General features: G+C 40.4%; 1 protein-coding gene across 3 annotated transcripts in view; it reads right to left on the bottom strand.

The window, feature by feature from the left end:
• LRP1B (LDL receptor related protein 1B) overlaps positions 1 to 13319 on the bottom strand; it is a 764381-nt gene that overhangs the window by 291326 nt on the left and 459736 nt on the right. For all 3 annotated transcript variants that reach the window (XM_083581632.1, XM_083581633.1, XM_083581634.1), the window contains 2 exons: positions 7466 to 7585; positions 6363 to 6491 (listed from right to left, as the gene is read on the bottom strand). In XM_083581632.1, the coding sequence (XP_083437758.1) occupies positions 6363 to 6491; positions 7466 to 7585 (249 nt within the window). The remainder of the gene's footprint in view (positions 1 to 6362; positions 6492 to 7465; positions 7586 to 13319) is intronic.

Raw genomic sequence — 13319 nt, 5'->3', positions numbered from 1 at the left:
TTCCATTCTGATTCACTTTGATTCGCTTCATGACATCCACTTGTTGCAACTGCTCATGAATTTTCAGAAAACTGCAGGAAGTTGTGTGTGCTTACAGGATGCAACTATTCCAGGTATTTAAATGTGAGAGCGTTCACAGTAAATAGGTATTAAAATATAATTTTTGAAAGGATGATAATGTTCTCTGCTATTTTGGAAGGTGTTTGGTTGGGATAGCAGACCAGTTATTGTCTTTATGTCCTTATTCAGCCATTTTGTTGTTATTTTATTATATTGCTTTACTCAGCTTTGGTTTATATCAATGATACGCTACCATCTGGATGAAAGACCTAAGTATTTTGTTTTGAATAAAATAAACAAATTGCTAAATTCACAACCAAAGTGTTTATAGCTCTAAGGCAGGAGTAGCCAATGCCGTGTTCTCCTAATGTTGTGAACTCCAACTTCCATTGCTCCAGCCAGCATGCCCAATGGTCAGGGATGATAGTCCTCAACATCTGGAGCACACTATGCTAGCTTCTAAGACAGGTCTTAACTGCAATAATCATAAGCCATGTATTGTGTAGACCAGCTTGTTGGAAGAAACCCTAAACAACTGTATATGCATCACATTTTAAATGTTTTATGTAATACACAATTTGCTGGACAAGTTTAGATAACGCAGGTAACTCGCAGCTTACTTGCATTGTGAAAATTCAACTTTACGTGGTTGACAGCTAGCCAGTTGAAATCCCACAACTTTATACGCATGGAAGGTAGGACACTTATAAGTTATTTTTGCACTGGGTTTTCCACATAACAAATCATACAGAAGATAATGTAAACTGGTGCCTCCTCTCTTTACATATCCTCTATGGCAAGACTTGCCTAACTTAGGCACAAGCCACCAGCAGAAACTTTCATTCTATAGTTCTTATTCATTCACAGGGGCTTGTGTAGTAGAACATCCTTGTCAATCATATAAGTGTCCTGCTTTTACTACCTATTTTTGCTTGTCTTGTGTTACTCTTCTCTTCAAAGAATCACAGATTTGTAGAGTTGGAAGGGACTACGAGGGACATCTAGTCCAACCCCCTGCAATGAGGGAATCTTTCCCTCAATGTGGGGCTTTAATCAGTGACTCTGAGATAGAGTCTCGTGCTCTACCGACTGAGCTATCCTTCAGGGCTTGTTTCAAAATGACTTGCTGTGGTCCTGTTCTCTCTCTAGTGACCGCTGATCTTTCTAAAAGCATTCTGTTATTTTTCCTACATTACATTATATTCCAAATCTCAAGTGTATACAAGATCTCAGATGCACAACAGCTAGAGATAAACAACAAAGAAAAGCACACAATCTGAGCATTTTTGCAGTGTTTTGAACATATGTGCGGATATACTTTGCTGTATTTGAAAGGCTGTAAGAAAAGCAATATTCTAGTGACAACGAGACTATAATTAGGCCAAATGAGTTTTAAACTGTTCAAATAATGATGCTGTATTTGGTGTTTTAATGAGACATGAAATGGCACACCTCTAACCCACATATAAAAAAAGTCCTTAATTATATCTCTCTTTCTCAAAAGGTAGTTAGTTTGCTCCTTGACTGTGGTTAAGATGATGAAAGACTTGTATTCTATTCTCTTCCTATCTGCTTTTTACTTGAACCACAGATCAATAAACAGTGTCACAGCACATAAGAAACCAAAGTCTCCCCCTGCTACGCTGCCACCATCAGCTACAACTCTATTGCTGAAGAAAATCTTCAGAGTATTAGAGGATACGCTTACCTTATAGAACATCTTTTACAAAAGAAAGAGAGAAAAACACTGGGAAAAAATTACAATCCACTTTGAATCATCTTGCTATATTAAAAACAAGCTTTATAACAGATGATTCAATAGGATCCAGAAATTTGCTAGAACTGAGACAAAAGGCTGGTGGAAAAAGAATGCACGAAGTACAATATTTGAAAGAAAACAAGAGCAGAAATATATTTCACAATTATATGCCTGAAAAAAGAGCAGTGCAGATTTGAAATCCTAAAACTTTAATTTAATTTAGTGAGTTTCTCACATGAGCATTGTCAATTTGTTCTGAATCTTTTTTAGAAGAGTAGAAAAACATACACATTAAAGACTGTGCAGAGCAGACACCTTTTGATCATAGTAAGGCTCTCTTCCTTTCATTACAGTCTATTTTTCCCCATAGATCTGCTGTAAATGAGAAATATAACCTTGCATGAGCTTTTCCAGAAGCTAAAAATTTAAGTAGCTGTTTTTGATATTCTTTTTCTTGCATTGACACTAACATAGTTGTGAAAGCCTTGCAAAGAAGAATAAAGGTTCTGAATCTTCAGCAAAACTCTATTTCATTTCCCCCCACCCACTAACTAGGGGTTCTGGCCTACTCTCAGTAATGCAAATATGAGTCCGATTGATTCCAGTCAGCTAAATGGATTATTATCAAGGAGCAGGCCTGCAGCCTAGTTATCAACTAGATATTTGGGGGGCTTTTTAAAAGAAAAAGTAGACATAAAAGGATTGTAAGAAATCTGATCACAGCTTTATGGCAGCTATTTCAGCATCTAATTTCAAATCTCATTTTGGAACCTGATTTTTTTTTTAAGCCAATGATGGTCACTGTCCACTAGGACTAGTGAGGTGAAGGGCAGGGCAGAGGGCAGGGCAACTAACAGCAGTCCGAGCTGGAGGAAGGCAGAGCACACGTGCCACATACAGAGACAGAATTTAAGTAGTGAAGTGGGGAGAAAGAGTAAGGCGAAGGCAAAGGAAGAAACAGGGAAGTTTAGGGGCAGAAGCAGCTGGGAAAGGGCAGACAAGTTATAGGCAGGTGAGAGCTCTTCTGTGCTGCACTGCAAGAAAAGAAGCCCTTTTATCCTAGCACAGCACAAAGCCTAAACAACCTAAGTTCCAATATAGCAACTTTTCCTCGGCTTCTTCTTGCTCAGTCTTTGAAGTGGTGTGTTGGCTAAGCATCCTTCTGTCAGAACAGAACGCAGCACCAGCAATGTGAGAGTTTGAAACCATCCTGAATGAATTCTAATTGGTCAAGGGATACCACTCAAGAGTAAAATTGGGAGAAATAGGACTCATAGGATGGAGGTTTAGTTAAGCTCAGACTGGCTTGACATTCATTAGGTACTGACAGCAAATGCAGATCTACGGGAGCTTGACTAGTTTGGTTGCCCAGGGTGTGGAGCTTCTGGGATGCCACAGTAGGCACCACAACTATGAAGTCCAATGGAAAGCAAAAGGTGGGAGGGGTGGCACTAGATTTTGATGTCACACAGGGCACCACTGAAATTTGAGACTCCAGAGTCTGCCGCTGCTGGCACGTCATTTATTTGCGGCACAGAAGCTGAACAGACACTATATTTAGAAAAATGTACACTCATGAATGAACCCCCCCCACTCAGAATGTTTCTCTTGTTGAAGGCAAACAGGTAACTTTCACATATTCCCTCTTGCAGACCTCTTATGTCCCCTGAAAATCTGCCTTAGAGGGTAGGGGGAAATAACCTCATGTTTAAAATTGGAGAAATATTCTGCAATGTCTCCAGTGGATTGATTGTGGGCAATGGTCTCGAACAAGCCAATCGGCTAGCTGGCAATGTCGTCAGGCTCAACTTTGGCAAGGGTCAGCTCCACCTCCAAGTTCCTGATTGAAAATTCTAAAGTGTAGCTGATCCCAGTGAGGCTTGAAGTTACTGCTGATCAGCATAAACTCCAAGCCCTGCTTTCAGCAGAGATGGGCTTCTGTTGGTGCTTGCATTGGGTGCCAAATTTAAAAGTACAAGCCCCACTAGCCAATAAACAATCAGGAGTGTGTTTTAAGATTCACGACTGTTCCTTTGCAGTCACATCTTTACCTGCCCCATACTTGACGTCATAAATGGCATCAAAGGTGGGCGTGGCTTGGGGGGAAAACAGCCTCACAGGTAAAATTAATAATAAATTAGGATCGGCTGCCATGTTTAAATAGGCCCGGAGTATCAGAGGTTGCCCACTGCTGATTTAGAGAATTGACTGATTAATAGATAGCTATTAGAATAAAATGGCTGCCACTGAAATTTCTGTGGGAATATAATAAAAACATGGTGCTTCATCTGAATAAGTACTGTACTGCAATCTTTCTTCAGAGTTGGAAAAGGCTCCTCTTGTGCAACCACATACACTGATACCAGAAAGCAGGGCTAGGAGTGTTGTCGGACTCCAACTCCCATCAGCCCCAACCAGTGTGGCCAATGGTCAGGGATAATGGGAGCGCTAGTTCAGCAACACCTGAAGTAAAAAATGAAACCGACCCTGTCCATGTGAATATCCAACATAGACATTTGTTGGATATCAAACAGCAAGCCCCAGTGATTTAGTGCCACCGGATGCGTTTTTTAAAAAGCAGCTGAGTGATGCAGAGTTCTGGTCATTTTGGCTGATATAATACTGCCAAGATTCTGGGCCCATGAGGGAGAAAGGAATAAATAATTCCAGGCTCTACATTTCCTTATGGGAGAGCTCTCCCAGCTATGTAGAGGCAATGAAGTGCAGGAACAGCTGCTAAGGCAGCCCAAACAAAATGAAATGAAAAAGAAAGCTTCATATAACGGACATTTTCCTTCCAGCAAAGTCCCTTGCTTACAAGGAAACAGGGAAGGAAGAGCAAAGGAAGGTTTTTCTGTGATAAAACATAGAACTGTATAGGCCAGAACAAAGCCCTACATTGACACTGTACACTACTAACCAGGCAGGGCTAGTTGTCACTGTATTTATCTGCAACCCAAAAGGAGGTACCTCTCTGGTACCACTGAATCATAGGAAATGCAAAATATATAGATGGGCTGCACCAAAAAGAAAAGAAATAAAAAACAAAAATGAATGGTATGGGAGTAAAACAAAACACGGATGATGTAAAGTTAACTAGGCTCGCAAGCTTGAGAAGTTTGCTGCATATCACTATACTTTCAATTTGTGGCTGGCCTAATCTGATGAATGCTGTAATCCAACGTCTGTTAATCACAAGTAGACCTTAGTCCCAGGTAAATGTATATAGGTATCTACCCAAATACTGACAAATACTTATTTCATAACAGAAAAAACTAGGTTAAAGTAAAAAAAAGTGTTTATCTGTAGTTAATTGGCAGTTTTGAGTACAGTATCAGCAATGACACCTGCCAAATCCCACTAAAATGACATTCATGATGAATGACAAGTGAAAAGAAATATTGAAATTGATTTTTGCTGCATAATCTTAGTTTGTATTATATTACTATATTTCAAATCCATTGCTGTGGTTTGTGGATCAATATGAAATCTAAACAAGTTTTACTTCTTGGGCTTATAAATGCCTTTACTCGTGTATACTGCTCATAGCTTCATGAACCTATGTTTATTTTAGTTTCAGTATAATAAATTTATGTAACAGTATGAAGACCATCCAATTAACCCTTCTGTATGTCCATAAAAAACAGTGCAACACCGTACGTGTCTACTCAGAAGTTACAGTGAATTCAATGGAACTTACTCCATTGTAAAAGTATATAAAAGTATTTTTCATTTATTTTGTTTTTCATTTGCACCATGGAGAAGGGTGGTCTCCTTTTACATCCCAATTTCTTTTTCTTCTCTTTTTTCACAGTAAGGCAGAGTGCCTTGTGTGTCATTATGCATGCTGATGGTGAACAGATTGCAGGGGGAAAATAGGCTGTAGAGTCAACACATTGACTAGGGAAATCCTTTCTTCAATTTGACTTCATTAAACCAAACTTGCTAATTCCCTTAAATGCTTAGTTTATTATTGCTAATGAAAATATGCATTAATTATCTAATAAGGCATAGTATTAATATCATTAAATCAATGCTCATGGGATGTTGCTATGAGCAAGGCAGAGTCTCAGGTCTAACATCCAAAGGGAATAATTACTTCCTGATAGTTTCATTTAAGGTGGACTTAAATTATTATAAATACTCATCTGTATGTGGGAGAGAATCAGATGAGATCTAGTTGAAGGATAGAACTGACTGAATTAACCTTGACTGAGTGGAGCTGTCTACTCACATTAGCTAAACTTTTTCAAATGTTTTTGACTAATATAAAGACTACCATCTAATACTTTGGGAAAGGTTTTAATCCAGCTTTCTGCTGATGTGTTAGTTTTCTATCTGCAAGGGGTTTGAACTCTGACACCTTGAGGGTTCTGTTCTGGTTCTCCAACTATATAAAATGTAAAAATGAAAGAAATTTCATTCATACTTTGGCATAATCTATCACATTTACTAAGGCAATAAGTGTTATCTACTGCAAATAAAGATAAATATGAAAGAGCTGGGGGAAAGAACTACATAGGTGACAACTGTTTCTCCTTACCTCTTTTAACTTTGCAAGATTTTTTGTCTGGCTGAAGAAGATAACCTTCCACACAGCTGCAAGCATACGAGCCATCTGAATTTTCGCAGGTTTGGCTGCAGACCCCATACAGACTGCATTCATTTACATCTGATGGGAACATCAAAATGGTTTGATTAGAAGCAAGTGTTAGAATGAGAGATTTACATACAAAGCCCCCTTCCTTTTGTCTAAACATCAAGCTTTCTTTCATGTATCTTTTTGAGTCTCAGGCCATATGGTACAGCTGGAATCTGGGACATTAGGTGTCTGAAAAGATGGTCTGAAGAAGAAGAGTTGGGATTTGATATCCTGGTTTATCACTACCCAAAGGAGTCTCAAAGCGGCTAACATTCTCTTTTCCCTTCCTCCCCCACAACAAATACTCTGTGAGGTGAGTGAGGCTGAGAGACTTCAGAGAAGTGTGCCTAGCCCAAGGTCACCAAGCAGTTGCATGTGGAAGAGTGGGGAATCGAACCCGGTTCACCAGATTACGAGTCTACCGCTCTTAACCACTACACCACACTGGCTCTGACTATCTGAGAGCTACCCAGTAAATGTGTGAAAGTTGATGTAAGAATGTTCACATCCTAGTTAAAAGCAGGATGACTTTCAGATTCCTTCCATCAATTCTGTAACTACACTCTAATATGTTTTCAGGGTTTCAATGTTCTGTTTTCCCCATGATCTGCCAATCTCACCCCTCTGTTCTGCTCTGTTAAGTCAGATGATCCTGGCTAAGCAGCAATGACATTCCATTTCTCTCACTTCTTGACAAAGGATCTTGTTAATCTGAAGAGTGACAGCACTGATTCCAACATTTTGACCTTTTTTAGGACCCCTGCATAAAAGTAATGTCCTGTTTGACCATTGGCTATTTTCTCACTCATCCATGCCCAGGACTGAAATGCTATCCTGTTCTATCACAAATATCTTACTATTTCAAGGCAATGGTTCTTCAGACAACTATGCATTTAAAATCATATGCAACTTCTCCAAGATCTCCTGAAATCAAGATGAAACCCCACCAAAGTAGTTCATTGAGCTCGAGGGCTTAAAAATAATATGACAGAATAGTTATTTACCTTGGCATGTTTTCCCATTGATGCCAAGTTCATATCCTTTCTCACAGTAGCATCCAGTTCTGTTCCTGGATATAGCACATTTGTACTGGCACTGCATTTGTTGACATTTTGGTTGCATTTCTGCAAAAGAAAGATAGTAAAATGTTATCAAAGTGAGCATATTTCATATTATTACTACAGCAACATTCTTGTTCAGTTTTTTTTAAGGGGGGGGGGGAGTAAATGCATTTACACCACCAGAAGCAGGCCAGAATGGAAAGACCCCAACTCTGACATTCATGATCTTGAGTCTCTAGCTAACACAGTTTTCCTGAGGCAAGTTAATAAGTTCACAGATCAAAGTTTTACCTTTTCCACCCATAAAGCCTTAACCTGAAACATGGGGGAAGCAAGAGAGCAGGTTGATCTTTGGAGCTGCATTTGTTCTAGAATAGGGAACCCTTGCTAACCTTGGTGTGTTTGTGTGTGTGTGTGTGTGTGTGTGTGTTCCAAATTTCTTGGAGTCCTTCAACATGAGGAACTGTGGGCATTTTTGGACTCTTACAATAATGCCTCTAAGCAAGATGGTATTCCTTTTAATCTCCCCTCAACTGCATTCCTGAACAGGAACCCTGTGACAGGGATTTCTTTAAAATGTAATATTTACATCTAAATCCACCAGTTCTTAAACATCCCTTCATATTATACAGACAAAGGTGAAGAACTTTCAAGCTGGTGAAAAAGAAGCCCTACAATCACTTGGTGCTAATTATAAATTGAATTCCCAGCTCCTAATTGGTGGTATTGGCAGCGCTGCCACTACCAGGGTAGAAGGGCAGCAGTAAATCAAACCAAACTGAAGATCTTCCAGCCAGATTATCTATTTAGCCTGTCACAAGTACTATATTCTCCCTGTAAATGGGGGAGGGTGAGGCAATTGCAGCACAGTTTCAGTGAGGTCTATAACTTAGCTATGTCAGTTAACTGTTGCTAGCTGAACAGCAGTTTCTGTCACATGTATTTCAATTCCTATTGCTTTGTTTCTGCTTTGCCTTTTCTTTTGCAGATTATCTTTCTTCTCTTCTTTCTTTTCTCGCCCATGTCTCCTTTCAGCTACTCCCGAAACCAACTTTCTCCCTAGGTTTTGGCCTTTCCAAGCTTCCTGCATTCCTCTCTTCACTGATACAAGTATTCTGTCACCTCACAGGTGTATATACAGCACATGGCCTCCAGCTCTTGCTTCCCCTTCATGTCAGCAGGCATTAACAACTTTAACACTCTGGGGCAAATATAATTTAGCTTGCAATTCCAGCAAGTAAGGCAAAGGCCAATATACAAAACTGCTTTAAAATGGGAGTGACTTTAGGGGAGTTTGTATGCTACATTCAACAGGTGTACAGTCTGTGTACATGCTTATACAACCATTGAGCTGTACGTGTTAAGCACATGTGACATTCAACAAGTGTACTCTCTCTAGTCTATACACATTTGCTGGCTGCAAAAGGGAATTGCTTCAATGACACTTATTAAATTTGTCACGGAAGCAATTCCCTTTTACTGGCAACAAGGCAAGGCATGCCAGGCATATTGCACTTCCTTAAACAGTATTGTGTTCATTACTTGTTCCTGGCCACTTATGTTCTTCTTAGAATTACCATCAATGTATTGCGTAAGTCAGATTTGAAGTGAAATGTGTGTCGGCCTTCTGAGGTAGAAAGGAAGTGAAACTTTCCCAAGGGTTAGGAAACTCTACACATCTTTGTCAGGTATATCCTAAACTGAAGAACAAAGCATGTTTTTCCTTAAATGCAACACCAATATGAGGAAAACCAAAAGATTCATGCCTGAACAAGAGATGCACCCTTCAAGTTTGCAGTTGAACAACAAATGGTTTTAAAACTTTTATGAGCATGGTATAAGGAAGTAAGTGGAAATCACGTAGACCTATCTGCCTTTTCTATTGCACTTTTATCTTTCATCACGGCTCCAGACCTACTTTGCCTCAAGTAAGAAATATGCAACATAGTTATAGTCAGCTCTTTCTAGCTGGCTACTTGAATAAAGGAATCACCTATGACAAGGCCTTTCACCTTTCTAGGGAAAGTCTGAGGCCTGCAAAACTTCCCCCTTTACTGCACACTGGTTCTGGCTGAAAGTTAAAGCATGTTTCTATCCCTTGGAACAGGCATAGGCAAACCCGGCCCTCCAGATATTTGGGGACTACAACTCCCATCATCCCTGACTGCTGGTCCTGTTAGCTAGGGATGATGGGGGTTGTAGTCCCAAAACATCTGGAGGGCCGAGTTTGCTTATGCCTGCCTTGGAATGCTGCTAGAGGAGTGGCCACAGCTTATCTACAGTTTCACCAAAGGAAGTAGTAGGATAAAATTGAATTCCATGTGAAATCATGCTTCCCTCCATCCTTTATTTTCACAAAAAGTTGAAAAACTCCCTGATGTAGGTTAGGTAAAGAGCCAGTGACTTTGTTTCTTTCAACGTTAGAATTAAGCACCGTTCAGTGAAATTGATTGCCAGTAGCTTTAGGACAGCCCCCCAAAAGTGTCTTCACACAATCCTTAGTTCATTTGTGGAATATGCTACTATGGGATGTGGTGATGGCAAGTGACTTAAATGGCTTTGAAAAACGATGGGCAGAATTGTGGAGCATATGTGCCCCAAATAAACAGCAATTGGCCCTGACAAGTGGGACCTGCCAGAGCATCCTGGCAGGCGTGGCCTGAAGGGGTAGGGCGGGGCGTCACACGTGTGACACCATGCACACACAACAGCTGCCTCCCCCAAAAAATGTGGGACCCAACTCGCTGCCCCTGCTAATGCTTCACTCTTGTGCATACAGAAGAACCCAGAGCAGAACCCAGAGAACTAGTATTACTGTTAGTACAGACAATGATAGCTATATGGAACATCTAGGATCAAAAGTAGTCAATGGGGAAGTGTGGGCAGGGGGAAGATGAACAACGGGAAAGGTTGTTTGCCTTCATGCCGTACTTGTTGACTGCCTGGAACAATCTGGCTAGTCAGTGACAGAAATCAGGATGATGAACTAAATGGGCCCCTGGTCTGATCCAGAAGAGCTCTCATGTGTTCAAGCTAATGGCCATTCATTTAGTCTTACGGCTACAACTGCCTGAGGCATGAGGTTGCAGAAGCTTTTGTATTATTCCAGTAACTGTTTTGTATGCTTGGCTCAGTTCCTCAGTTAAAACCCATCAGGAATCTCTGACTTTCGCTCAGCTGTGTTCCTAATTAAAAGATCTTGCAATTTCATTTGTCAGTCAAGTTCTCGCTGTCTTATCCTCAATTCAACGAACCACCTCTCACACAACAAAGTCTTTATTGATTTAAGGCAACCTCTCTCTGGGTTTTTGATTTTTTTAAAATGAAAACAAGAGTTACCTTGCCAATCAGCAGTTTGCTGTTAATTCATCTCTTTAGCAATGACTAATAAACTTATTGCCCTCCTACCCACCTCCTACAAACAATGAATTTTCAAAGAAAGAAATCCACTCATAATACAGTAATTCTGGCTAATTACTATCCCTTATTAGCCCTCCAATAACAGAGTGAGTGTGAAGCAAGGGCTTGCCTTCATATATGGTCTGTCTCCAAATAGTATGCTTATCTGAGGTGCGTTAACGCATTTCAATACTATATTGGAATATCATCCAACTGTTTTGCAAAGCTGGTGTCAGCTACTACAGTGAGAAGGTTGTTGGGTGACAAATCTTTTATAATGGATAGAACAAAATGATTTGTTCAGACAGAATAGCATGAACAAGTCTTTTGTTCACTTGTTTCTCCCATTCCATCTCCTCCACCAGCACAACCCTGAGAAGAGCGGAAGCATTCACTTCCATTTTTCATGAACTGAAATTTATTATTATATCCAAACCTTGAAAATTCCACTTGCACATAGATACCACAGGGTTTACCATGATAATTACCCCTTTTCTGGGTGGGTGGCGGTTGTGGCCCTTCACAGATCATCTGTCATCTCCAGTAACCAGGATGAACGAGCTTGGCTGGCCCTGTAAATCTTTCTGGCTGGCCCCATTGCAGGTTGGGATTGCCCACTAAAATCTCTAATTTGAACAGGCCGATCAGGGGCCTGCTAGTGGGCGGAGCCTCACTGATGGATCATGATTCGGATGCTTGCACTCTAGTCCAACAGTGACACATAAAAGCCACCTCGGTAGTTTGGAGTCTTGGGGAGGCCATAATCCTTGGCACGACCCTGTCAAAAGTTTCCACCCTCTGGCTGGAGGATGGAATGGGTATACACCCAACGCCTAGCCAAAATCCACCTATATCTGGAATCTTTAAAGTTGTGGCCATTTCTAACCCAAATCATTCTCTGCTTGAGGTTGTTCATTACAGCTTAGCTATATAGCCACTGCACAAGGGAGGTGGCGCTGTGACTAGGAACACAACTTTCATCTGTCACTCTCTCATAACTCTTCAGTTCTTCTAAAAATCAATATTTTTTCCTTAAACACACAAATCCAGGCAGCTCTTTGCTGATGCCACTTCATGCCTTCAAAGGCATACAACATTTTACCATAAAGGTAGCTTGATTTAGGACGTTGTAAAAGAATAAACAGTAGAAATATATAGCTTGTCATCTTTTACTAGTGACAATAACAATAAACTTTATTGGTATAATTTAAACATAGTATATAATTACACAGTTCATTGAAAATTGTTAGCCTGCATGTGTCCTTTTGTAATTCTTATACCCTAGACAGGTTGTATTTCTTCCTCAAGCAAGCATGAAGGAGGGGTCTGCAGAATTCTTGTTGCGAAAGGGGGAGCCTCTCCTAAAATGTAACCTGATTTATTCATCTCTGTTTTATATTTTGACTGATGAAAAGCATTTCAAAATATTTAAAAGTGGATAACCAGATTCACTTCCTCTTTTCGCTCTTCTAATCACTCAGAGAGGTGTTTTTTTAAAATGCGTATTGAATTCCTTCACATTGCCATTTATGTCCCATTGAATTCAGTAGGACTTAGGGGCAGGTAAGATTGCTGTTCTGTTCCCTAAAACATGTTAACAGAAGTTGATGACAGAGACATTAAGTCTTAATTCAGTCGCAAATCATTATGACGTCGGGTGACCAAGAGGCAGGTTATCCCACCCACCTGTCAAAGTAGGCCTCTGGATGTGGGGACAAGTAATGATCTGGTCTGCTAGGACAAAAAGGTTCACTACCCCCTGCTATATGGGGAGGGGAGAGGGGTTTTTTCAGATTTCCCCAGAAGGGAATATAGCTCAGTGGCTAGCCATATGGTCACATGAAGAAGATCCCAGTCTCAGGACCTGACCGTTCCAATTAATGCAGCTCAGGCAGCAATGATAGGAAATGATTTTGAGAACAGGATCAATTAGCAATGGAGACAAAAGAAGATGGAAGGCTGAACAGGGAAGAAAGACATAAGGAATATGGTAGCCAAGCCACATGTGGAGAATGAGCAGTCAACTCTCCTAGGCAGTTCATTTTGAGAGAAAAAGAAGCCTTCTCATGAGTGGTGCTTGTTCTCATTTTACTTATTTAAAATATATTTTAATGGCCTTATGATGAAAAATTCCAAGGTGGCGTTCTAAAAATATTTACACAGAATTGCTGTAACTTCATGCTTCTTTTCCTTTTCCTTTCCATTACTATTTCTAAGCAAATGCAAGGTCCATGGGGCTCCGGCTCCATTGTTTCCCTGTGCAAAGTACTGCCTTAGTCAGCTGGTTGGGGTTGTCTAGTGATAGTGTTGCTATCACGGTTGCTATAATTTCACAGAATCTAAGTAATACAGTGGTACCTCTAGATATGAACGGGATCCATTCCGGAGCCCCGTTCAT

The sequence above is a fragment of the Podarcis filfolensis genome (assembly GCF_964270895.1).
Source record: "Podarcis filfolensis genome assembly, chromosome: 1".
In the NCBI taxonomy this organism is placed as follows: Eukaryota; Metazoa; Chordata; class Lepidosauria; order Squamata; family Lacertidae; genus Podarcis; species Podarcis filfolensis.
Note: the sequence above shows the minus strand (reverse complement) of the source record. Positions and strands in the feature narration are given on the sequence as shown.